Raw genomic sequence first — 26,577 nt, forward strand, 5'->3', positions numbered from 1 at the left:
TTTGATGGTTCTATCTCCCTGCTCTCTTTATAAATTTGTTCCTGGAATGTGGGCATAGATGGCAATGCCAGCATTTAATCGGCAATCCTAGATTGGGGTTTGACCTGGTGACGTCTGTTTGGAGGTTCAGATGTAGCCCTCACCACCCGCTTACCGATGGTACAGCTGACGATTCCGGCTATTTTCCTCTTGTCCCCACCCTGCTGGAATATCACAGCAAAGCTGCCTGCCGTGTGATATTCCATCCACTGGGATATCACCAGAATGGCATTCCTGATCTGTGCCATTCTTCCCGTGCCAAGGTGCTGTTCACAGGATTTCACAAACCCCACGGAAGTCTCCCGGGGGCCCACGAAACCCAGTCTGAGAACCACTACGATCGGTCACAACATTCCAACTGCGACGTGCTCACGTGGCAAGCTCACATATGCCAGCTGGGCAAGGGTTGGATGAAAGGTGTGCAGTGGATGGCAGACTTCTTTGGCACTTGTTGTTGAAATATCAGATGGTAAAGTGTATAAGACCAGGAGCCCTCCTGTGGCAATGTTTGAAACTGCTGAAATAGCTTCATTCACCTCGGAAACACTTGACAAACAGTGTTGAGAAACACAACAGTGTTATGGGCCAGGGTTTAGAGAACCCCAAAGTGTATCATGGAGTTCACCTGACCCACAACTTTTACTAGATTGTGGTTATGGGGAAACACACGACCCACTCTACAAGTGTGATGCACAGAGAGCTACAGTACTTTTAAAACAAAACAATGTTTATTATAGAAATCCAGTTAACACTTTCTAAACCCACAGTAAACATTGTCATAATATCTACTCATGTATATAATGAGATGCAGACAGGCAGTGATTGCCACACAGGATGACCAGTAAGCACACAACACAGTGCAGCCAATCACCAGACAGGACACTACCACTATAAAGCCAGAGGGCACTAGGTTTCCCGCTCTCTCGGGACCCAGACAGTAAGAGTCCACGAGCTAGCAAGTGCAAACACCATGCGGTAGCTAGTAAGTCTGGTCAGGCTACTACAAGGTCTCCAGTCAGTTTAATATAGTGTCGACCCACAGCTGAATATGTATATCAGTTCTATCGTTGAATAAAACAGTGTTGGATCTTCTCCAGTGTTAGACATCTGCTTCTAGCTTCCCTGCATCGAGTGCAGTCCACATCGTACCTACCTGCCTAACACATCAAACATCTTAACACCTATCAACACCAATAAATCCCCCAAAGAATACGGTACTCTCTAAGTAACTCTTAATCTTTCCTTGCAACATCCATAAGACAAAAAGAACCCTCTTTGCAGAAACACATCAGGTTTAAATTCTCTACTGAGAGCAGTTATCATTCTGAATTCACCAAATGATCTAGAGATAGTCTTTAGATGGTAGAGAGATCAAAATTACACCTTCTTTGGCTGGCTGCAGCTCCAACACTAAAACAAAACTAAAAAACACAGACACACCCAAGCTTTTCCTCAAAGCGAAACTAAAAAGCAGAGCCAGAGCTCAGCTCCGCCCACACTCTGACATCACTGCAGCCACTTGAGCAGACAAACATTTCTTAAAGCGACATTCCCATGACAACAGCAAAAGGCAGTTTTCAAACTGTGATTATTTGGCGTTGTCATGGCCACTTGATGATGGCTGCTCTAACCACAGGTTCAAAGTTCATAGAGGTTCAAGGGTTACTGCAATGTTTCTCTGGCTGCCGAATTTGAAAGCCTGCAAGACTAGCTGCTGCATGCCGACTCTTTGTGAGTAGCCATTGCAATCTGAGCTGCTTAAAACACATTGAAACGGCAGCTTGGGAATGGTCTGATTGGCGCAATGGGGGAAGGAATCCTGGACAGGCACATCTGCAGCATCAGGCTGCAGACAGCACGGAGAAAGAGTGGTGACTAGCACAAGAAAGATCGGCAACGCAACATTGTTGGCACAGTGGTTAGCACTGCTGCCTCACAGCGCCAGGGACCCGGGTTCAATTCCGGACTTGGGGCGACGGCCCGTGTGGAGTCTGCACATTCTCCCCGTATCTGCGCGAGTTTCCTCCGGGTGCTCCGGTTTCCTCTCACAGTCCAAAGATGTGCAGGTTAGGTGGATTGGCCGCGTTAAATTGTCCCTTAGTGTCCAAAGATGTGCAGGTTTGGTGGATTGGCCATGCTAAATTGTACCTTAGTGTCCAAAGATGTGCAGGTTAGGTGGATTGGCCGTGCTAAATTGTCCCTTAGTGTCCAAAGATGTGCAGGTTAGGTGGATTGGCCATGATAAATTGTCCCTTAGTGTCCAAAGATGTGCAGGTTAGGTGGATTGGCCATGATAAATTGTCCCTTAGTGTCCAAAGATGTGCAGGTTAGGTGGATTGGCCATGTTAAATTGTCCCTTAGTGTCCAAAGATGTACAGGTTAGGTGGATTGGCCATGATAAATTGTCCCTTAGTGTCCAAAGATGTGCAGGTTAGCTGGATTGACCGTGTTAAATTGTCCCTTAGTGTCCAAAGATGTACAGGTTAGGAGGATTGGCCATGATAAATTGTCCCTTAGTGTCCAGGGATGTGCAGGTTTGGTGGATTGGCTATGATAAATTGTCCCTTAGTGTCCAAAGGTGTGCAGGTTAGGTGGATTGACCATGTTAAATTGTCCCTTGGTGTCCAAAGATGTGCAGGTTAGGTGGATTGGCCATGTTAAATTGTCCCTTAGTGTCCAAAGATGTACAGGTTAGGAGGATTGGCCATGATAAATTGTCCCTTAGTGTCCAGGGATGTGCAGGTTTGGTGGATTGGCCATGTTAAATTGTCCCTTAGTGTCCAAAGATGTACAGGTTAGGTGGGTTGGCCATGATAAATTGTCCCTTAGTGTCCAAAGGTGTGCAGGTTAGGTGGATTGGCCGTGCTAAATTGTCCCTTAGTGTCCAAAGATGTGCAGGTTAGGTTACGGGGATAGTACGGGTTGCGCGAGGTAGCAGGCCTCGGTCGGGTCATCTTTCAAAGAGTCGGTGCAGACCCGATGGCTGAATGGCCTCCTTCTGCACTGTCGGGATTCTCTGATTCTTCGAGGATATGACAATAGGAGCAGACACAGTGATCACCTGGCATGCTGTCATCTCCTCAGCACCCTCCAGGAGACACTCTAACCGTCACTCACACTGACTCGGTCCCTCCTGGGTTTGCAGTCCGCGATGTTGACGGGCCTTGCCCAGTAACAGCCTAAACGTGGAAAGTAAAGTTACCCTCGAACACAATTCATTTCCTTGGAACTTGAGAAGGAGGGGGGGGGCTCTTGAAGCACTGTGCACATCAAACCATCGGCCTTCAGCTGGAGCTGCACAGTTCACATCCACTTGCATTCTGTGTCCCAAGGGGCTTCACAGGAGCGGCAGTGAACAAAGTTTGATCCCAAGTCACGTGAGGAGATACAGGGTCACACAGGGAAAGGAGGAGTAGGACATTCGGCCCATCCTACCTGTTCCGCCATTGGATTGGATTGGATTTGTTTATTGTCACGTGTACCGAGGTACAGTGAAAAGTATTTTTCTGCGAGCAGCTCAACAGATCATTAAGTACATGAGAAGAAAAGGGAATAAAAGAAAATACATAACAGGGCAACACAACATATACAATGTAACTACATAAGCACTGGCACCGGATGAAGCATACAGGGTGTAGTGTTAATGAGGTCAGTCCATAAGAGGGTCATTTAGGAGTCTGGTGACAGCGGGGAAGAAGCTGTTTTTGAGTCTGTTCGTGCATGTTCTCAGACTTCTGTATCTCCTGCCCGATGGAAGAAGTTGGAAGAGTGAGTAAGCCGGGTGGGAGGGATCTTTGATTATACTGCCCGCTTTCCCCAGGCAGCGGGAGGTGTAGGTGGAGTCAATGGATGGGAGGCAGGTTCGTGTGATGGACTGGGCGGTGTTCACGACTCTCTGAAGTTTCTTGCGGTCCTGGGCCGAGCAGTTGCCATACCAGGCTGTGATGCAGCCCGATAGGATGCTTTCTATGGTGCATCTGTAAAAGTTGGTGAAGGTCAATGTGGACATGCCGAATTTCCTTAGTTTCCTGAGGAAGTATAGGCGCTGTTGTGCTTTCTTGGTGGTAGCGTCGACGTGGGTGGACCAGGACAGATTTTTGGAGATGTGCACCCCTAGGAATTTGAAAGTGCTAACTAGATCATGGCTGAGCTTATTGTGTCTGTGATTCCAATTTCCTGCCTGTTCCCCAATAACTCCTAGACACCTGTGTCAATCAGAAATCGGTGTCAGCCTCCAAATGTTGGGACAAGTCAAAAACCGGGTCAAAGAGGTAACTTTTAAGGAGTGTCTTTCAGGGGGAAGAGAGGCAGAGAGCTATGGGGAGGGGATTCCAGAGGTTGAGGCCTCTATGGTCAACACAATAGTAACAATGCCTGAGAATCATTGTCTAAATGACACGGAACACAAAACGCCCTCTCCTCGTCTGACCTTCGCTGTCTGACGAGGTGGACAGTCTCGAGGTGGTCAGTCTCGGGGAAGAACGAGCTGCTACGCACACATTCCTCTGGCTGCTAAATGAGCCTGTTGCCAACAACCGGGTTCTCACAAAGCAGACAGAAAAATGATATTGACCGACAGGCGAAGGGTTCGAGGGGCGGGGGGGGAAGGGGCGGATGGGATTGGAAAGGAGATGATGGTGGGGAGTGTCGGATTCCAGCGTCAAAGTGGTCCTTACCTCCTCCCCATCGCAGGCACCTTGCCAGGTCATTCCCGGTCCCCAGCGGCAGAATGGCAATGGGAGGTTTTACCGAAAAGTGCATTTTATCTGCAAAGTGGAACAAATTGGTTAGAACACGAGATCCAGGTGTTTAGTTATTCCTTCATGATTGCAACAAATGACAGTGAAGCGATAGAACAAAATATAGACATAGCGGGAAAATTCCATATCATCCCAAAAACCTCCACATGAACCGGGAGTCAATACCACCGGGAAAAAAACCACGAGACTGCAAAAGGATTTTGGTGTCTAAAATTATTGCTGACATTCCGAGGCGATAATCATGGCACTTTGCAAAAAACAAGAGATTCCGACCAGGAAAGGAGATTAGTGCATCAATTTTACTTCCGACCAACACAAAGCAGGAAGAGATCTGGTGAAGACCACAAGGTGGAGGACTCAGACCATCAGAGACAATGTGCATGAGCGCTACTTTCTAAAACAGCCTCGCGTTGCAATTACTCGCATTGCTATAGCTCACTGAGCAAGGGATTCGCAGATATCCTCTTCAGTGAGGATTCCTGGGAAGGGTTTTTCCAGAGGGACAGGAGACATGGTACGGACAGAGTGGGGTAACGGGTGGGGATAGGACTGCTTGTAGCCAAATACAGAGCGAACTTAACACTCACCTCTTTTTGTGCAGCACAATGGTTAGCACTGCTGCCTCACAGCGCCAGGGACCCGTGTGCCGGCCTTGGATGACTGTCTGTGTGGAGTTTGCACGTTCTCCCCGTGTCTGCGTGGGTTTCCTCCCGCAGTCCAAAGATGTGCAGGTTAGGTGGATTGGCCATGTTAAATTGTCCCTTAGTGTCCAAAGATGTGCAGGTTAGGTGGATTGGCCATGCTAAATTGTCCCTTAGTGTCCAAAGATGTACAGGTTATGGGGTTCCAGGGATAGGGCGGGGGAGTGGGCCTATGTAGGTGCTCTTTCAGAGGATCAGAACACAGCCAATGGACTCAATGGCCTCCTCTGCACTGTTGGGCATCTACGATGTGTAATCACTGCACACAGGGAGGGTCGTCATTCTGTTCGCTTGGCCAGGGCCCCCTCCTCCAATGTCAGGCCCCTCCCTTTGCAGGAAGAGATCTGCATTCAATTCACATCACAGACAGGGGGAGGGGAGAGCTGAAGGTGATAGAATCATAGAATTTAAAGTGCAGAAGGCAGCCATTTGGCCCATCGAGTCTGCGACGGCTCTTGGAAAGAGCACTCTACCCAAGCCCACACCTCCACCCTATCCCCGTAACCCAGTAACCCCACCCAACCTTTTTGGACACCAAGGGCAATTTAACATGGCCAATCCACCTAACCTGCACATCTTTGGACATTAAGGGACAATTTAACATGGCCAATCCACCTAACCTGCACATCTTTGAACATTAAGGGACAATTTAACATGGCCAATCCACCTAACCTGTACATCTTTGGACACTAAGGGACAATTTAACATGGCCAATCCACCTATCCTGCACAGCTTTGGACACTAAGGGACAATTTAACACGGCCAATCCACCTAACCTGCACATCTTTGGACACTAAGGGACAATTTATCATGGCCAATCCACCTAACCTGCACATCTTTGGACACTAAGGGACAATTTAACATGGCCAATCCACCTAACCTGCACATCTTTGGACACTAAGGGACAATTTAGCATGGCCAATCCACCTAGCCTGTACATCTTTGGACACTAAGGGACAATTTAACACGGTCAATCCACCTAACCTGTACATCTTTGGACACTAAGGGACAATTTAACACGGCCAATCCACCTAACCTGTACATCTTTGGACACTAAGGGACAATTTATCACGGCCAATCCACCTAACCTGCACATCTTTGGACACTAAGGGACAATTTATCATGGCCAATCCACCTAACCAGCACATCTTTGGACACTAAGGGACAATTTATCATGGCCAATCTACCTAACCTGTACATCTTTGGATTGTGGGGGGGAAACCGGAGCACCCGGAGGAAACCCACGCAGACACGGGTAGCAGGGAGATCAACAAGGGGAAGGGGCAGAGAAAAGGATGTTGAAACCCTGGCAGGACAACAATGATCCCTCATTGGGGAAAGGGTTGTGAGCAGACGAGAGTTCAGCAGGCTTGATGCAAAAGCGTTGGATATGCCGCTACAGTTTCTGCGATCCAGCTGCCTGCGCACATTAGTGTTCATCATTATTTACGTCCATGTATCTGCTCCCAGATTGATGCAGCCACGCTGTGATGTTTTGACTGCGCTGTGTAATGCACCTGGCTGCGGCTTGGAAGGGCTCAGAGTTGAGTTGGATTCCTCCAGTTGCAATGAGGATTTGTGCAATCTCTTCCTGCACCATCCACATTCTTCAGCACTGCTGATACCTGCATTGTTCACCTCGATTGTCTTGGAGTCTCCCAGGCAGGAGGTCTCCTCCTCCTCCTGGATGCCCAGTAAACGGACACTTGTCCTCATTCCGACCTCGCTGAATTCAGGAAAGTTCCGTTTTGGCCGGTTCCTCGAGTACCTCATCCTTTACCCAGTCTCCCCCAGTCCGCCCTGGTAGCTTTGCTTGATTTTGCTCCTGCTTCAAATGCAGGAAATTAGCGCAGCATGTGGATAAGACGGCAGCAAAACAAGCGAGCCCATTTGTTTTGAAATGGTGTTTAACCAGCGGAAAACCAGGACAAGAAATCTCAGAGCCACAGTCAGTACTTTCTAGTGCATCCCAGGGATAATCAGAGCGAGCCAAACTGCGTAAACCTCCTGCTCAGGAACGCTCAGTGAACACACACAGCAAATGGAACCGCTGTTACTGAGGGCCAACAAAATGACCACTGGCCCGGAAGGAAAGTGAATGTGAGAATTTCAATCTGCCCCATTGGCGGCCTTGAATCTGAGCCACTTGTCCAAACAATAACTCAAGGCGTGTAACTACCTGGGGAGCAGGAATCCCAGCTGCTATTCCATGTGGATGTGTGGTTCCTGTGTCCAGCAACAATCCACTGTTCAGTCAACATGAAGCAGCAACACAAATCTGCACCCGATCGGAATACAATTGCCAACCACACTCCCAGGCAGCAAGGACTGCTAACGGCAAATTGAAAAATCTCACGCTTTTGCAGCAAAGGATGCTCTTCTGAGATTGGGGATGCAACCGATTACGGGAGCACGGTGTAGAGGGAGCTTTACTCTGTATCTAACACCATGCTGTATCTGTCCTGGGAGTGGTTGATGGGGACAGTGTAGAGGGAGCTTTACTCTGTATCTAACCCCGTGCTGTACCTGTCCTGGGAGTGTTTGATGGGGACAGTGTAGATGGAGCTTTACTCTGTATCTAACCCCGTGCTGTACCTGTCCTGGGAGTGTTTGATGTGGGACAGTGTAGAGGGAGCTTTACTCTGTATCTAACCCCGTGCTGTACCTGTCCTGGGAGAGTGATGGGGACAATGTAGAGCGAGCTTTACTCTGTATCTAACCCTGTGCTGTACCTGTCCTGGGAGTGTTTGATGGGGACAGTGTAGAGGGAGCTTTACTCTGTATCTAACCCCGTGCTGTACCTGTCCTGGGAGTGTTTGATGGGGACAGTGTAGAGGGAGCTTTACTCTGTATCTAACCCCGTGCTGTACCTGTCCTGGGAGTGTTTGATGGGGACAGTGTAGAGGGAGCTTTACTCTGTATCTAACCCCGTGCTGTACCTGTCCTGGGAGTGTTTGATGGGGACAGTGTAGAGGGAGCTTTACTCTGTATCTAACCCCGTGCTGTACCTGTCCTGGGAGTGTTTGATGGGGACAGTGTAGAGGGAGCTTTACTCTGTATCTAACCCCGTGCTGTACCTGTCCTGGGAGTGTTTGATGGGGACAGTGTAGAGGGAGCTTTACTCTGTATCTAACCCCGTGCTGTACCTGTCCTGGGAGTGTTTGATGGGGACAGTGTAGAGGGAGCTTTACTCTGTATCTAACCCCGTGCTGTACCTGTCCTGGGAGTGTTTGATGGGGACAGTGTAGAGGGAGCTTTACTCTGTATCTAACCCCGTGCTGTACCTGTCCTGGGAGTGTTTGATGGGGACAGTGTAGAGGGAGCTTTACTCTGTATCTAACCCCGTGCTGTACCTGTCCTGGGAGTGTTTGATGGGGACAGTGTAGAGGGAGCTTTACTCTGTATCTAACCCCGTGCTGTACCTGTCCTGGGAGTGTTTGATGGGGACAGTGTAGAGGGAGCTTTACTCTGCATCTAACCCCGTGCTGTACCTGTCCTGGGAGTGTTTGATGGGGACAGTGCAGAGGGAGCTTTACTCTGTATCTAACCCCGGCCTGTACCTGTCCTGGGAGTGTTTGATGGGGACAGTGTAGAGGGAGCTTTACTCAGGATCTAACCCCGTGCTGTTCCTGTCCTGGGAGTGTTTGATGGGGACAGTGTAGAGAGAGCGTTACTCCGTATCTAACTCCGTGCTGTACCTGTCCTGGGAGTGTTTGATGGGGACAGTGTAGAGGGAGCTGTACTTTGTATCTATCCCCGTGCTGTACCTGTCCTGGGAGTGTTTGATGGGGACAGTGTAGAGGGAGCTGTACTCTGTATCTAACCCCGTGCTGTACCTGTCCTGGGAGTGTTTGATGGGGACAGTGTAGAGGGAGCTTTACTCTGTATCTAACCCCGAGCTGTACCTGTCCTGGGAGTGTTTGATGGGGACAGTGTAGAGGGAGCTTTACTCTGTATCTAACCCCGTGCTGTACCTGTCCTGGGAGTGTTTGATGGGGACAGTGTAGAGGGAGCTGTACTTTGTATCTAACCCCATGCTGTACTTATCCCTGGTTTGAAGATGGCACAAGGTGCCTGAAATGGAAAACATTCAATTTGCCAACCGTTTGGATCCCTACTTTGCTATGCCGAAATATCTTTTGGGATTAATTGGATTGTTTTCCCTGTCATCTTCATTAATTGCCTGTGTGGGCCAAATATGTATCAGAAAAATGTGATAACATTTTTTAAGCCTGTTTTTATTGAGTTGAAACGTCATTAAAGGTTACAGTACCAATGGAGTCAAGTATCCATCCCACAGTGCCATCGCCTCCACACACCAAGACACGAATATTCGGCACATCGTGAAAGAATTTCAGTCTGTAAGAGAGGGAAGCATCACGGCATTATCAACAGACACCTCCTGTAAACTCACTGGCTTTTCAATTGGTTCAACAGTTTGGGTGCTGCCCACCGTGATTGGCTGCAGATTCTCAACCTACGATTACTAGGCCTGAAGCCTTTTCTGTCACCGCAGGATCCCCTACGACTGATAAAAGACCCTCCCGCCCCACATTCTTTGGCTGCAAGCTGAACATGAAGGAAATGCTCGTGTGCACACTAACTGGTATGCAGCAACTCATCAAATCTTCCCTCTGGTGTCTGCTCGAATAATAGTGACCGGATTATCAAACTAGTTAAACTCGTTGAAAGCAAATTACTGCGGATGCTGGAATCTGAAACAAAAACTGAAAATACTGGATAATCTTAGCAGGTCTGACAGCCTCTGTGTAGAGAGAAGGGAGCCAACGTTCCAATCTAGACGACTCTGTCAAAGAGCCATCCTCTCAAAACGTTACTTCCCATCTCTTGGTCTCCTAGTTTGAGGACAAGTTAATTCTTGCTATTGAGGGTGTCCAGCAAAGTTTCACCAGACTAATTCACGCCAGTGGAAACAACCTGCCCGCATCTATCCTATCTAGTCCCTTCATAATCTTATATGTTTCTATAAGATCCCCCCGCATCCTTCTAAATTCCAACGAGTACAGTCCCAGTCTACTCAACCTCTCCTCGTAATCCAACCCCTTCAGCTCTGGGATCAACCTAGTGAATCTCCTCTGCACACCCTCCAGTGCCAGTACGTCCTTTCTCAAGTAAGGAGACCAAAACTGAACACAATACTCCAGGTATGGCCTCACTAACACCTTATACAGTTACATTTCCAATTCTTATTTTGTGGCTTCACATGGCTGAATAAAGCATGTACAAAATATTATTCCTTTTATAAGACACATCATTTCCCGAGAGTGTGATACTTGCAGGCTTAGTCTCTTTTTGAACAGGATGCAAAGAACATTTTTAAAGATCATAAACGTGCACTCAAAACTATCTAACTTGATACGTAAGAAGCAGGCAAGAAGCGTCTATCCCGTTTTGGGAGTCAGGCCGGGTGTTGACTGCAAGGGGCGATGGGGGGGGGGGGAACGCAGCTGGGAGCAATGTTCGCCTTTCGGTGGGGGTTGGGAGACCAAAGGAGTTGCAAAGCCTTCTGGGTAGTTCTGCCAACAAGTCCACCAGAGTGTGGCGCCTGCTGCGCGGCAGCATTGGAAGCGTGTGGCCGTTTCCAGCTCACTCAAGTGTCTCGGCAACAGTTCCACCAACAGCCCTGTGTCACCGCCAGCTCGCTTCTGCGCCAGCTTTTTTGCATTCCGGCCCCGGAAATCCAAGTAAAATGCTGCGCTTCAGAATGAGAGTTGAAACTTCGAAGAGACAGAAGTACCAAAGCCACCACTGTAAACATTCCCTCCCTCCACCACCGACGCACAGTGACAGCCGTGTGTACCATCTACAAGATGCACTGCAGCAACTCACCAGGGTTCCTTAGGCAGCACCTTCCACACCCATACCCTCTACCATCTAGAAGGACAAGAGCAGCAGATACCTGGGACCCCCACCACCTGGAGGCTCCCCTCCCAGTCACTCACCATCCTGACTGGGAAATATATCGGCCTATCAAGACTCAGAAAACCGAGCGGCAAGGTGGCCACCGATATTTTACGGTCACAAAATGTCTGCCCACGGCAGCGAATATATTTCCAGAGTAAAGTCCCGTTGGTACAACCAATATGACGGTCCCTCTCTGGGCCGGCCTTTACACTACGTGCTTCTGAGCCCCAGTTCGCCCATCAATGGGGAAGCTCATATTCCATGGATCCCACGGGGAGGTCAATCAGGATATCTCCATCGGCCTCGTGGGGATTATCACACGGCCATTCCTTCGCTGTCGCTGGGCCCAAACCTTGGCACTCCCTCCCTAACAGCACTGTGGGTGTACCTACACCTCAGGGACTGCAGCGGCTCAAGGAGGCAGCTCACCCCCACCTTCTGGTGGGGCAATTAGGGATGGGCAATAAATGCTCGGCCTAGTCATCAACGGCCACATCCTGCGACTGTATTTTTGAACAAAGAAACCACACAGGAAATCTGAACCAGAGGACTTGCAGCTGAGAATATTATGTAATGCATGATGTAATGTGTCACACAACTGCCAGCGAATTCACCGGAACACAGTGCTTCCACTTCTAGTGACTACTTCCCACCAACCACTGGAAAATGAGGTACTTTGCAGGTTAACAGCCATGTAGTGGGGTACCAGAGGACAATCCATTCCTGTGGAACTGTACCCAAAGTAAGGGAAGGGGAAGGGGATCCAAACTGCCCCAAACTGAATAAATGTTGAGTGTGTTGGCGAATCACTGTGATTTTTCTATTCCCAGTCACTGCGAAGGTCCCAAATCTGACACCCGAGTTGAGCTGGTGCATAGGTACAGGGCCGGGGGTTCCAAATGGTCTCGTTTGTTCATGGGCTGGCTGGGCCAGCATTTTGTTGCTTGTCCCGAATTGCCTCGCTTGGCCATTTCCGAGGGCATTTTAACAGCCAACCACATTGCTGTGGGTCTGGAGTCACACGTCGGCCAGACCGGGTAAGGACGGCAGATTTCCCTCCCTGAAGGACATTCGTGAACATGATGGGGTTGTTACGACAATCATCGAATCGAATCTACAGCACGGAGGCAGCTCCTTCGTCCCAAACTGGTCGATGCCAACCAAAAAGCCCATCTAAGCTAACCCCATCTGCCCACATCCCTCGAAACCTTTCCTATCCATGTATCTGTCCAAATGCCGTTTCAATGTTTAAAATCGACAATGGTTTTATGGTTATCATTAGACTTTTAACTCCAGATATTTGTTCGATTCAATTTTCTCCCGCCTGCCAAGGCGGGATTTGAACCCAGGTCCCCAGAACATTAGCCCAAGTCTTTGGTTTAAAGTGAAGTCACCAAAGTCCCAGATGACCGTGGGCTGCTTTCCCCTTTGAGGGGGAGAGCTGACTGGTGGTGATTTAACCTGAGGGTCACCACACCTCAGGTAAGGGGCAAGGTTGAGAAGGCGGAGCCTTCACTAATAACCTCAGCCGGTACAGGAATTGAACCCATGCTGCTGGTCTCGCTCCGCATCACGGAGGATGCTTTTCAACGCATTGATCCTGCCGCATCTCGGAAGACCCCCATCACGTCCCTCTTCTGAAGGAAAGTTCAACAGCTTCCCAAAATGTCACAGTGACCCATCCTCGGACCTCCCGTTGGGACTGCTTGCCCTCTGCAGGTGGCAACCTCTCAGATCAACTCAGACCCTGTTTAGCTCTACATGCAACCCCCCCCCCCCCCCTCCTCCCCCCCCATCCACCCCATCTGGGGGAGAGGTGAACCAACACCCCGAGAAGTGGGCAAAACTGCTAAACCAAAATGCCCGTTCAGCCGCTAGCGCCGCCAATATCTTGCTGCAATTGCGACAGAGGATCAGAGAAAATCCTGTAGACATGCCAGGCCACCATTTATAATCTTGCGCCAAGCGGATGAACGGCAATTCTCGTCACGAAGGCAGACTTCCGTTTGTTTCCATCCCTAGGCATTGCCAGAGCAGGTCGCGGGTCTGTCACCTGGGGCTTCTAGCCACATCACGCATGGCTAACCGGGAGTCTCTCCCGCTCTCACCGCCAGACCTTGGCGTGTTTAGAAGGGCTCGAGGATGGCACACTGTTTGACCGCATTACGAACGCACCTTCCTTGCCCATCGAGTCCCGGTATGGTACAAGCAGGTGAATACCCAGATGTTATCTTTATGACGGTGTGGCGCAACACCCCGCCAATCCGTTTCACCGGGCTATCCCATCATAACGCCAATAAATGTGAGGCAGCCTTCAATTCTCAACACCCCTGACTTTGAACAAAGCCACAAGCGATGCAGTAAAAACAAAAACAGGGAATTGAAGATTCGCGGGGAGTAGCAGTTATAGTGTGTTATACAACAGACTTGTCATATCCACTCAAGGATATACCGACAGGAATATATTCACCAGACACTTTGTGCATTGCAGAGAATCAAGAGAGATTTCTACGCATTTCAAATGGATCTGATCAATGTTTTCAAAGCTCGCTCAGCCTTACCCAAGCTTCGGACCATCTTTGGCCAGGTTGAACACTTGTCGTGGGTTCAGAAGGTACTGGAACTTTCTTAAGACCCTGTAAGCAGACAACGATAGTTTCTCAGCATCCTGATATAGAACATAGAACAGTACAGGCCCTTCGGCCCACGACGTTGTGCCGACCATTTATCCTCATCTAAGATTCAAGAGGCGGCTGGATATAGCACTTGGGGAGAATGGGATCAAAGGCTATGGGGGGAAAGCAGGATTCGGCTATTGAGTTGGATGATCAGCCATGATCGTGATGAATGGCGGAGCAGGCTCGAAGGGCCGAATGGCCTCCTCCTGCTCCTATCTTCTATGTATCTATTTATGCATCAACCTAACCTACACCTATTCAATTCACTGCTGTCCATGTGCCTGTCTAAGAGTCGCTTAAATGTCCCGAATGACTCGGACTCCACCACCTCTGCTGGCCGTGCATTCCACACACCCACCACTCTCTGTGTAAAGAACCTCTGACATCTCCCCCATACCTTCCCCCAATCACCTTAAAATTATGTCCCCTCGTGACAGCCATTTCCACCCTGGGGAAAAGTCTCTGGCTATCCACTCTATCCATGCCTCTCATCACCTTGTACACCTCTTATCAGGTCACCTCTCTGCCTTCTTCACTCCAGTGAGAAAAGCCCTCACTCCCTCACCCTTTCTTCAGAAGACATGCCCTCCAGTCCAGGCATCATCCTGGTAAATCTCCTCTGCACCCTCTCCAAAGCATCCACATCCTTCCTATAATGAGGCGACCGGAACTGGACACAATATTCCAAGTGTGGTCTAACTAGAGTTTTATAAAGCTGCAGCAAAACCTCGCGGCTCTGTAACTCAATCCCCCTGTTAATGAAAGCAAACACACCATACGCCTTCTGAACAACCCTATCAACCTGGGTGGCAACTTTGAGGGATCTATGCACGTGGACCCCAAGATCCCTCTGTTCCTCCACACTTTCAAGAGTCCTGCCTTTAACCCGGTATTCAGCATTCAAATTCGAGATTCCAAAATGAACCACTTCACATTTATCGAGGTTGAACTCCATCTGCCACTTCTCAGCCCAGCTCTGCATCCTGTCAATGTCCTGTTGTAACCTGCAACAACCCTCAACACTATCTACAACTCCCCCAACCTTCGTGTCATCGGCAAACTTACTAACCCACCCTTCCACTTCCTCATCCAAGTCATTTATAAAAACCACAAAGAGCAGAGGTCCCAGAACAGATCCTTGCAGGACACCACTGGTCACCGACCTCCAGGCGGAATACTTTCCATCCACTACCACTCGCTGTCTTCTTTCGGCCAGCCAATTCTGTATCCAGACAGCCAGATTTCCCTGTATCCCATGCCCCCTAACTTTCTGAATGAGCCTACCATGGGGAACCTTATCAAATGCCTTACTGAAATCCATATACACCACATCCACTGCCCGACCTTCATCAATGTGTCTCATCGTATCCTCAAAGAATTCAAAGAAAAGGCTTGTGAGGCATGACCTGCCCCTCACAAAGCCATGCTGACTATCGTTAATCAAACATGTTTTTCTAAATAATCACAAATCCTATCTCTCAGAATCCTTTCCAATATTTTGCTCACCACAGACGTAAGACTGACTGGAGTGTAATTCCCAGGGATTTCCCTATTCCCTTTCTTGAACAGGGGAGCAACATTCGCCTCCCTCCAATCATCCGGTACTACTCCAGTGGAGAGTGAGGACACAAAGATCATCGCCAACGGTGCAGCCATCTCCTCCCTCGCTTCCTGTAGTAACCTTGGGTATATCCCGTCAGGGGACTTACCTATCCTGATGCTTTCAAAATTTCCAGCACATCCTCCTTCTTAATATCAACCTGTTCGAGTCCATTAACCTGGTTCACACTGTTCTCATGAGCAACAAGGTCCCTCTCTCTAGTGAATACTGAAGCAAAATATTCATTTAGGGCCCCCCCCACCTCCTCAGACTCTAGGCACAAGTACCCTCCACTATCCCTGATCGGCCCAACTCTCACTCTGATGTACTGCGCTGTAATGTTGTGTGTGTGTGATCATCCTCTTATTTCTCACATAAGTGTAGAATGCCTTGGGGTTTCCCCTAATCCTTCCCGCCAGAGCTTTTTCATGCCCCCTTCTAGCTCTCCTCAGTCCATTTTTGAGTTCCTTCCTGGCTACCTTGTAACCCTCTAGAGCCGAGCCAGATCCTTGCTTCCTCAACCTTACGTAAGCTTCCTTCTTCCTCTTGACTAGAAGCTCCACTTCTCTTGTCATCCAAGGCTCCTTCACCTGACCATTCCTTCTTCGTCTCAGTGGGACAAAACTATTCAGCACTCACAGCAAGTTCTCCTTAAACAACCCCCACATTGTGTTGTGCATTTCCCCAACAACAATTGTTCCCACTTTATGCTCCTCAGCTCCTGTCTAATAGCAGTATAATTTCCCCTCCCCCAATTAAATACCTTCCCATACTGTCTGTTCTGTGATTCTATATCTAGAATGATCTAGAATCACCGAACAGTGTAGTTCCAACACAGAATGAGGCCACTTGGCCCAGTGTGTCTGTGCTGGTTCGCTGAAGAAGCAATTCACCCAGTGCCTTTCCCCCACCTTCTCCCTGTAACCCAGCACATTCTTCCCTTTCAGCAATTTCAAACTCCCAGAACAGGCCACAGCTGAGCTGGGTGCCAGAATTCAGATGGCCTGCACTTTGCCTGCAGGCAGTTGGTCAGCCACCTCTTCGGGAAACAGGCCATCAGTGAGGCCCTGTTGAAGAAATTCAAGGAAACCCAGTCAAAAGCAGCTTCGCCCCCTGCTGTGTGTGTCTGTGTGTGTGTGTGTGTGTGTGTGTGTATGTAAGTGTTTGTGAGTGTGTGTGTGAGTGTGTGCCTCTGTATGTGTGAGTCTGTGCGTGAGAGTCTGTGTGTGAGTGTGTGCCTCTGTATGTGTGTGTGTGTCTGCACCCCCCCCCCCCCCCCAATCCACGAATCAGAATCGCAAGGCCACAAACGGGAGCCATTTCTTACCGTTCCCCCTGCTTCCCGCCACTTTTTGGGTTGACAAACACCAGCAGTGGGTGAGTTTGAGGCACTGGGATAATCTGTCAATGAGAAGAAGAACAGCAACAATCATCTCAAAAGGAAAAAGCTTCCCCCTCCCATTAGAGTTTCCTCAAGAAAACAAAGGTGACGATCCCGTCAACAACTTGGCAAATGCTGACGCTGGACCACACAAGGAGATATTAGGTCAGGTGACCAAAGGGGTCGGGTTCAGGGAGTGTCTGAATCGAGGGAGGCGAGGTTGAGGGTGGAGAGGTTGAGGGAGGGAATTCCAGAACTCGGGAACAGGGAGCTGAAGGCACGGCCGCCAGTGGTGTTTCAAAAATTAATTGACATGATGTGGCCGTCCCTGGCTGTGCCAGCATTTATTGCCCATCCTTAACGCCCTCCAATTCAGAGGGCATTTAAGAGACAACCGCATCGCTGTGGGTCTGGAGTCACATGTAGGCCAGACCGGGTAAGGATGGCAGATTTCCTTCCCTGAAGGGCATTAGTGAAGCAGATGGGTTTTTACAATTTGTAATGGTTTCATGGTCATCATTAGACTTTGTTTTATTTATTGAATTCAAATTTCACCATCTGAATCCCTAGAGTACATCGAGGTCTGAACTCTGCCTAGGCCCAGCCTACCTAGACCCACTCCCCTGCCCTATCCCCGTAAGCCAGTTAACCTGCACATCTAAGGGGCAATTTAACATGGCCAATCCACCTATCCTGTACATCTTTGGACACTAAGGGACAATTTAACATGGCCAATCCACCTAACCAGCACATCTTTGGACACTAAGGGCAATTTAACATGGCCAATCCACCTAACCAGCACATCTTTGGATACTAAGGACAATTTATCATGGCCAATCCACCTAACCTGCACATCTTTGGACACTAAGGGGCAATTTAACATGGCCAATCCACCTAACCAGCACATCTTTGGACACTAAGGGCAATTTAACACGGCCAATCCACCTAACCTGTACATCTTTGGACACTAAGGGACAATTTAACACGGCCAATCCACCTAACCTGCACATCTTTGGACACTAAGGGACAATTTAACATGGTCAATCCACCTAACCTGTACATCTTTGGACACTAAGGGACAATTTATCATGGCCAATCCACCTAACCTGCACATCTTTGGACACTAAGGGACAATTTAACACGGCCAATCCACCTAACCAGCACATCTTTGGACACTAAGGGACAATTGATCATGGCCAATCCACCTAACCTGCACATCTTTGGACACTAAGGGGCAATTTAACATGGCCAATCCACCTAACCTGCACATCTTTGGACACTAAGGGACAATTTAGCATGGCCAATCCACCTAACCTGCACATCTTTGGACACTAAGGGACAATTTAACATGGCCAATCCCCCTAACCTGCACATCTTTGGACACTAAGGGACAATTATACTAAGGGACAATTTATCATGGCCAATCCATCCAACCTGCACGTTGTTGACTCCCCTGGGAGGCCTGACGTGCCTCCACCCTCCTCGGCAAGTTAGAAACCACTAAGTCCAAACGAGTTCTGGAGGTGGCAGGGTGGTATGGGCCCATCCGAGTGCAGCGAGTGCCATTGGTTCGGAAAGAAGTCTGGAAGTGGTCCCCTGTAAAAGGGGTACCATTTCGACATGTCCATGAATGATGAAAACCCGGAGCGAGGCACCACTATGGCTGCCGAAGCTGTGGTCCCCATCTCCTCTATCGACAGCCATATGGAGTGGGCATCCTGCCCATGAAAGTGCCCGCGTAGTCAACGTGGACCACGGTCCAGGGGCGACCCGGCCACTCCAAGGACAATTTAAATCGGGGTCGTCTTGCTCGACTGAACTGCATTCAAATAGTACACAGCGTACTCCTTCTCCGAGCTCAGCGCGCTGGCGAAGCCTGGCTGTGAAGGCTGAGACAGACTCTTCAGGGTGCCTAACTACAGAGTTAAATCTCGAACTTGGGGGGATAATCGAGGTTCTTGGGTTGAAATGTTCTCCGCTATGTGCAGTGGCACTGTGGACTGCTGCCATTCTTTTGTTTTGCATTGGCGCGCTTTGCCTAGCGCGGCAACGTGCGTGAACGTGATCCTGACAATTATATCAAAAGCACATGAACTCTCGACAATGGCAGGTCTCTTGGGGATGGTCCCCCTCCCCTGCAACAATAGCAGTCCACCACTTGTTCGAGCTTTGGGGTTCAGTGCCACCTTTGTGGTGTACACCGTCGACTGAGCTATCACGATCACTTTTTCCAACGTTTCAGCCAGGAATTTCTTTTGAATGTTGAAGTTATGGATTCCACAAACCAGTCGATCACGTGGCATATCATGAAGCGCGGTCCCAAACCCGGAGTGTTCAGCGAGCTGGTGAAGCCTAGCTATGAAGGCTGAGACAGACTCATCGTCACTCACTGTAGAGTTAAATTTAGAATATTGGAGGATAATTGAGGACCTCAGGTTGAAATGTTCTTTGACTAATTTCACTATCTGGTCAAAGGTCTTCAAGTCGGGCGAATTGTCTTCGGTATCAACGATACAGCTGCACCCGTATCCAACTTCCATTTTGATTTTGTGACCCTCGGATTTTGGATATGCCCAAAACGTAGATCGCCCCCCACTGTCAAGCTGCGTAGTTTCAGCTCCTGACGTCCCCTTGCAGTCGTGTTCCTTGTGGTGTCCATTTTGTGGATCTTCGCTCCAGCGCCTAGCTGTCAAGTTTCTCTTGTTGCCAGCTCTATGAATGTGGCAACTTGCACAGCAGCTTTAAGAGTTAAATCACTTACGGTAAGCTGCTTCCTCTGAACAGCTGCACTGCGGAGTCCACAAACCAACCTATCACGAGAGTGTCATCAAGTGTTGCAGCAAAGTCGCAGCGTTTTGCTAACCTCCTTAAAGTCATTAGGTTTCTTTGCAAAGAGAAACGGTGCAGAGGTGCCCACACTTTAGCTACTGTCAAACACGATTCCAGGTTAGATATAGCACTTGGGGAGAATGGGATCAAAGGATATGGGGGAAAGCAGGATTAGGCTATTGAGTTGGATGATCAGCCATGATCGTGGTGACTGACGGAGCAGGCTCGAAGGGCCGAATGGCCCCCTCCTGCTCCTATTTTCGATGTCTGTGTGTGGCGCGAGTCTGGCGACTTTTCTCAGTGAGGAAAGTACCTGGAGAATTTTCCCATCGACAGTGGTGACAGGCTGCTCGGTGTCCAATGATGAGCCGTCGTCTTCTTTCTTCTTCAGACTGTTCTGCCGGTCCTTTAAAAAGGGAAAAGAAAATCTGGTGTGAGACAAGACTTCACGCTGACCGGCTGCTCCCCTTCCCTCTTGAAACATCCCCGCCCCTGGTTTTCCTGTGTCTCTCCCCACCCCACACAATCTTTCAACAGTCAGGCCAACTAAGTGCATGAAAAAGACACTGGAGCTTTGCAGTCATTAACAAAGGGGTTTATTGAAGATAAAAGCAGTTAGATAACCGGCACAGAGCACTGTACAAGAGGACTTTACACTTCAACTCCCTGGTGCACACTGCCTGCTTCCAGGGCCCCGCGCAAACTCCCCCATTTGCCGAGGTTCACACACTCCCGCACGATTGGCCCAGAGCCAGTCACATGGCCTGTGGAGTCCACCCCCCCCCACCCTTAAAAGGGTCACACGATCACAGTGGCACCAGCAACAATAACCACTTGAATTTATATAGCGCCTTCAGGCTGGCAAACTGTCTGAAGTCTCTGCACAGGAGGTAAAACTGACACGTCGCTCTTATCGCAGTATATGGTTTCCTAATTATTTGTTGAGATTCTAACGGGGCGTGAAAGGCTCTGGAACAGACATATGCTCGGAGGACGCAGTCCCCTGCGTGGAAGTAGGGAGCTCACGATGACGTGGCTAAGATATTAGCAGGTCACTCTGCGAAATAAGGGAGTTTTCCAATCTTCGCTATCTCGGAGCATGACACTGAATAAAGACTGGAAGGGTGGTTGAAGAGGAGAGCGGAGGTACACCAGAGGAGGTACCTGGGACAGGATCAATGAGAGTATGACAGATGAACCAGGATTAGTGCTGGATTACACAGTGCTCGACCTCCCTCGATTTACAGACAACAAACAACATTTCTCTCAGTTCCTCCAAACAAGTTACTGCAAACTGATTAATTCCATTCTTAGGAAAGTGTTAATTTGGAATATTGCGCACTATTCTGGTCGCCACACTACCAGAAGGATGTGGAGGCTTTGGAGAGAGTGCAGAGGAGGTTTACCAGGATGTTGCCTGGTCTGGAGGGTGTTAGCTATGTGGAGAAGCTGAATAGACTCGGACTGTTTTCAATACAACGACGGAGGTTGAGGGGCGACCTGATCGAGGTCGACAAGATTATGAGGGGCATGGATAGAGTGGATGGGCAGGCACTCTTTCCCAGGGTGGAGGGGTCAGTCACCAGGGGGCACAGGTTTAAGGTCCGTGGGGCAAAGTTTAGAGGAGATGTGTGAGGCAGGGTTTTTACACAGAGGGTGGTGAGTGTCTGGAACGTGTTGCCAGGGGAGCTTGTGGAAGCAGATACATTAACGGCATCTTGACAAACCCATGGATAGGATGGGTATAGAGGGATACGACACAAGGAAGTGCTGAGGGGTTTGGCCAAGGTTGGTATCATGGTCGGCACAGGCTTGGAGGGCCGAATGGCCTGTTCCTGTGCTGTATTGTTCTTTGTTCGAAATGGTTATATAATTTTCAGCAAAATCTGTGGTTGATCGCGTGAGGCTATCGAATCTAAGAATATTGATAGGTTAAATGAAATGCTGAATTCCGTTTGCTAACAGAAATGAACCAAACCTTCCCAGCATGCATTGCAAAGGCCAAAATGCTTTTCAAATTAACGTAACCTGTTAAAAGCTGCAGGCTGTCACCTCATAACGATAAACAAGATCACGGTGCTGTGAGAGACTTTACGACTATGGAATGTTTGGCTGGGGCTCAAAGCTCATAAAATAGCACTCAAACAGTCAAACTTAGGTGAAACTTAATGTCTCGATAAATCTGTTTAAGAAATTAAATTGGATGGTGCCAAAATGGCTGAAATTTAGCTCATTTAAGTGGTGCTCACTTGGAAGTTATGAGAAGGCTGGGGCCGGTTTAGCTCAGCGGGCTGGACAGCTGGTTTGTGATGGGGAGCGAGGCCAACAGTGTGGGTTCAATTCCCGTACCAGCTGAGGTTAGTCATGAAGGCCCCACCTTCTCAACCTCGCCCCTCCGCCTGAGGCATCGCGAACAAGCCAACCGTCTCCTCCTGACGTCAGCGTGCTGTCTCAGGACCAAATATCTTTTTAAAAACAGCACCAGAAATAGCAGCAGAGAGCAGGTCACGCGCTCGGCACGTACACTGACATCATGCGATTTGAACTTTGGCCGCAAAATCACAGAGGAGAGATTCCTCCATTTTGTAGCTGCCAGCAAGCAAGCAACAGGACTGTGCGAAGAACTGAAGTTTTTAATAAGGAAGAGAGAGGGTCAGAGGTACAAACAGGCCAGGATCTCTCAACTGAATCTGCTGGAGAGAGCTTCACAGGAGAGTCCACGGCAGGACTAAGCAGAGCTGGTGTGAGCTGTATACAGAGCTCCAGGGCCTCTGATGAACAAATAATTAAGAAGCTGAAATCGGGAACAAAGCAGTATAAAGAAGATTTCTTGAGGTATCACTTTATTAATTGTGCCAATACAAATGAGGATGCAAAGCCCATGTGTGTTATATGCAGGGAAGTACTTGCAAATGAAAACTTCAAAGGCATTTGAAGACGGGTTTGAGGACAATCTTGATTTTTTTCAAAGGATGCAGCGAGAACTTAAATCGTCAGCTGAAGTCCTGGGCAGAATGAATGACAAAGGAAAGTGAGATCATGACGACCAAGAAGGCAGTGTGGATTGTGAAGGTAGGCGTGGGTGGGTCATGAAGGTCAGCAAAAATGGGTCAAGGGCAAAACGTGTGAAAAACACTGATATCATGGATTCAGATGAAGGAACCAAACGAACGGTAGCTAAATTTGCCGATAACAGATAGATAGATAGGAAATAAAGTTGTTGAGAGGATGTAGAGATTCTTCAAAAGGGATATAGACAGTGATGTTTCATTATTTCTCACATTTCATGCATGTAACGAGTAGAAGATTACATTTTACAAGAAACAACGCTCTTTATATCTGGTCCTCCACCCAATACTCCAGCGAATGTGGCAACCAGGTCCCCAAACCCAACAATAAAGTTACATATCATGAACAGGAGGTGAATATTTACCAGAACGACAGGATATATGGCAGAGGGAGGCAGCACATGATCTCTCAATAATCCACAATCACATTCATCTTTGTCTTTAGATACACATTCATTGTGCAGCTGTCAATACAATAGGAAGGTTATTACTGAGCTGTACAGAGTATTCAGGACTATCCAGTTAGGTTACCGACACAATAATGAAGCCGTTTACTCTTTGCAGTAGCACAGTGGTAAGCACTGACAATTACTGGTATCCCAAAATAACTTTGTCCAAAGGGTGTTACTAGAATGACAGCATGAATAAGAATGAACAAGCTGATTTGTCGAGACTTACTGTGTTGTGACACCAGACACAGTGTAGACCAGTCAGCCGCTGAAAGCTCTTAATGGTTTTTTGGCAACTACCACATGTGATGTTACAGTTCCCTTCGACCCACATGTGTTTCATCACCTAAAAGCGAGAGTTGCAAGACATTGGAATAAAAACTGTTCTCGAATCAAAGTGTTACCAAACAAGCCAACGGGTTCGACGTTGATGAAGTGACAAATACCATTCTGTGGTGACCATTCAGGCAGCCTGCGCCCCGATTCTGTCCACCCAGTCGCAAATGCATGTGGCCCTGGTTTTACTGATACGCTTTACCCATCAAGCTGACCTGCGCACTGTGCTGACCCCGGCCAGGCCTCAGTGCGGTCAAGTTTGACAGGATGGCCCAGTCACTCCCTCTGTAGTGTCCCCGCCCCCCCTCCCCACCAACACCCAGAGTAATCACTGGACATGGACAAGAGTAGTCAGAGAATCTCTACAGTGCAGAAGGAGCCCATTCAGCCCATCAGGTCTGCACCGACCCCCTGACAGAGCACTCTACCTAGGCCCACTCCCACCCGATTCCCATAACCCCACCTAACCTGTACATCCCTGGACACTACAGGGAAATTTATCGTGGCCAATCCACCTAACCTGCACATCTTTGGACACTAAGGGACAATTTAACATGTCCAATCCACCTAACCTGCACATCTTTGGACACTAAGGGACAATTTAACATGGTCAATCCACCTAACCTGCACATCTTTGGACACTAAGGGACAATTTAACAGGGCCAATCCACCTAACCTGCACATCTTTGGACACTAAGGGACAATTTATCATGGCCAATCCACCTAACCTGCACATCTTTGGACACTAAGGGACAATTTAACACGGCCAATCCACCTAACCTGCACATCTTTGGACACTAAGGGACAATTTATCGTGCCCAATCCACCTAACCTGCACATCTTTGGACACTAAGGGACAATTTAACATGGCCAATCCACCTAACCTGCACATCTTTGGACACTAAGGGACAATTTATCAAAGTCAATCCACCTAACCTGCACATCTTTGGGGACTAAGGGACAATTTAACATGGCCAATCCACCTAATCTGCACATCTTTGGACACTAAGGGACAATTTATCAAAGTCAATCCACCTAACCTGAACATCTTTGGACACTAAGGGACAATTTAACATGGCCAATACACCTAACCTGTACATCTTTGGACACGAAGGGCCAATTTAACACGGCGAATGCACCTAACCTGCACATCTTTGGACACTAAGGGACAATTTATCAAAGTCAATCCACCTAACCTGTACATCTTTGGACACCAAGGGACAATTTATCAAAGTCAATCCACCTAACCTGTACATCTTTGGAGCACTCGGAGGAAACCCACACAGACACAGGGAGAAAGTGCAAACTCCACACAGGCAGTGACCCAAGGCCGGAATTGAACCCAGGCCCTTGGCACTGTGAGGCAGCAGTGCTAACTACTGTGCCACCTCTGATCTCCTGTGGCATTGCCCATAGTGTATCATCTGGTGCCTCGATCGTTACTTTGTTTGGATTGGTTTTTCTTCCCATCCAGGGGGGTATCCGCTCTTGGGGACTGCGTCGGGGCAAGGTGCTCTTTCAAAGGGGCCGAATGGCCTCCGTCTGCACTGTGGGAATCTATGGACTCTGTGAAAGAAAGACTTGCATTCACGTAGTGCCTTTCGCAACCGCAGGGCATCTCAAAGCCACCTCAAGAGCCATGGAAGCTTCCTTCGAAGTGCCATGTACCATTCTGATATGGAAAAGGCAGCAGCCCATACATGGAGGGAAAGATCCCAAAAACAGCAACGTGATCCCATCGGGATCGTCTGTTCTTCACAATGTGATTGATGGAAAAATATTGGCCAGGACACTCCTCCCAACCCCTGCCGCCTCCACTGCTCCTCCTCAGTATGGAGCCACAGGATTGTTGATATGTAGCTGAACACTTGCGTGTGCACCCCTGACAGGGCAATACCCCCTCAGTATTACTCTGCCGTGTCAGCCTCTATCGAGTTCCTCCGCCGCTGGAGTGGAATCTGAGCCCACAACCTTCAGAATGGAGAGGGGAGAGTGCTGCCCACGGAACCACAAGTCCTGCAGAGCATCATGGGTAGACCAAATGTGGCCATGACCGATCTCGGGTCCCCCAGATTTGTGTTTTGTGGCCGCACGCCATTTGCTGGTGGCGAATTGTGTACAACCTCCTTATTTACAGAGGGATATACTTGCATGCATTTCAGAAATGGTTCACTTGACGACCCCCTTTGGGGGAGGGGCTTCGCCGAGGAAATGCTGAGAGGCTGTTCCCAATTGTGCGGGAATCTAGGACTAGGTGCACACAGCTTAAAAAGGATTTAAGACGGAGATGAGGAGGCGTTTGTTTTCCCAGAGGGTGGTCTGTGTTTGGAATTCCCGTCAACAAGGAGCAGTGAGGCTGGGAGCTCCTGAATATATTCCGGGCTGAGTTAGACACATTTCTGATTGGCGAGGGAGTCGAGGGTTGTGGGGGTAAGACAGGAGAGTGGAGTTAAGGCCACACTCAGATCAGCCTCTTATTGAATGGAGCAGCAGGGTCGAGGGGCAGAATGGCCTCCTCCGGTTCTTAATTCATACGATCTTGTGTTGTCACATCAGCGTCTCACAAATGTCTGGTCCGCAAAGTGAGAAAGTGACTGCCCAGGTCCACATCGGCGAGGTGACAGGGAAACGGATGCAAGGAAAGCAGCGGTGCCGATCAAAATAGAAACAAAATGTCTTACATTGGTGTCCTTGATGGATTTGGCATAGGTTCTGATGCAGGATGATGGAGCTTTCGAGGCACAGCGCTCATGGACGGTGTATTTACAAACTGCAAAGGGAAAACAAAACATTTGGTCACTTCCTGTGGAA

The 26,577-nt window shown here is 48.8% G+C and overlaps 1 protein-coding gene across 9 annotated transcripts in view; it reads right to left on the reverse strand.

Moving 5' to 3' along the window:
* dgkaa (diacylglycerol kinase, alpha a) overlaps nucleotides 1-26,577 on the reverse strand; it is a 237,164-nt gene that overhangs the window by 16,732 nt on the left and 193,855 nt on the right. For all 9 annotated transcript variants that reach the window (XM_072494037.1, XM_072494038.1, XM_072494045.1 and 6 more), the window contains 8 exons: nucleotides 26,448-26,536; nucleotides 23,660-23,776; nucleotides 23,347-23,445; nucleotides 20,227-20,319; nucleotides 17,031-17,104; nucleotides 13,987-14,061; nucleotides 9,774-9,859; nucleotides 4,716-4,805 (listed from right to left, as the gene is read on the reverse strand). In XM_072494037.1, coding sequence (XP_072350138.1) covers nucleotides 4,716-4,805; nucleotides 9,774-9,859; nucleotides 13,987-14,061; nucleotides 17,031-17,104; nucleotides 20,227-20,319; nucleotides 23,347-23,445; nucleotides 23,660-23,776; nucleotides 26,448-26,536 — 723 coding nt within the window. The remainder of the gene's footprint in view (nucleotides 1-4,715; nucleotides 4,806-9,773; nucleotides 9,860-13,986; nucleotides 14,062-17,030; nucleotides 17,105-20,226; nucleotides 20,320-23,346; nucleotides 23,446-23,659; nucleotides 23,777-26,447; nucleotides 26,537-26,577) is intronic.

Source organism: Scyliorhinus torazame, chromosome X (assembly GCF_047496885.1).
Source record: "Scyliorhinus torazame isolate Kashiwa2021f chromosome X, sScyTor2.1, whole genome shotgun sequence".
Lineage (NCBI taxonomy): Eukaryota > Metazoa > Chordata > Chondrichthyes > Carcharhiniformes > Scyliorhinidae > Scyliorhinus > Scyliorhinus torazame.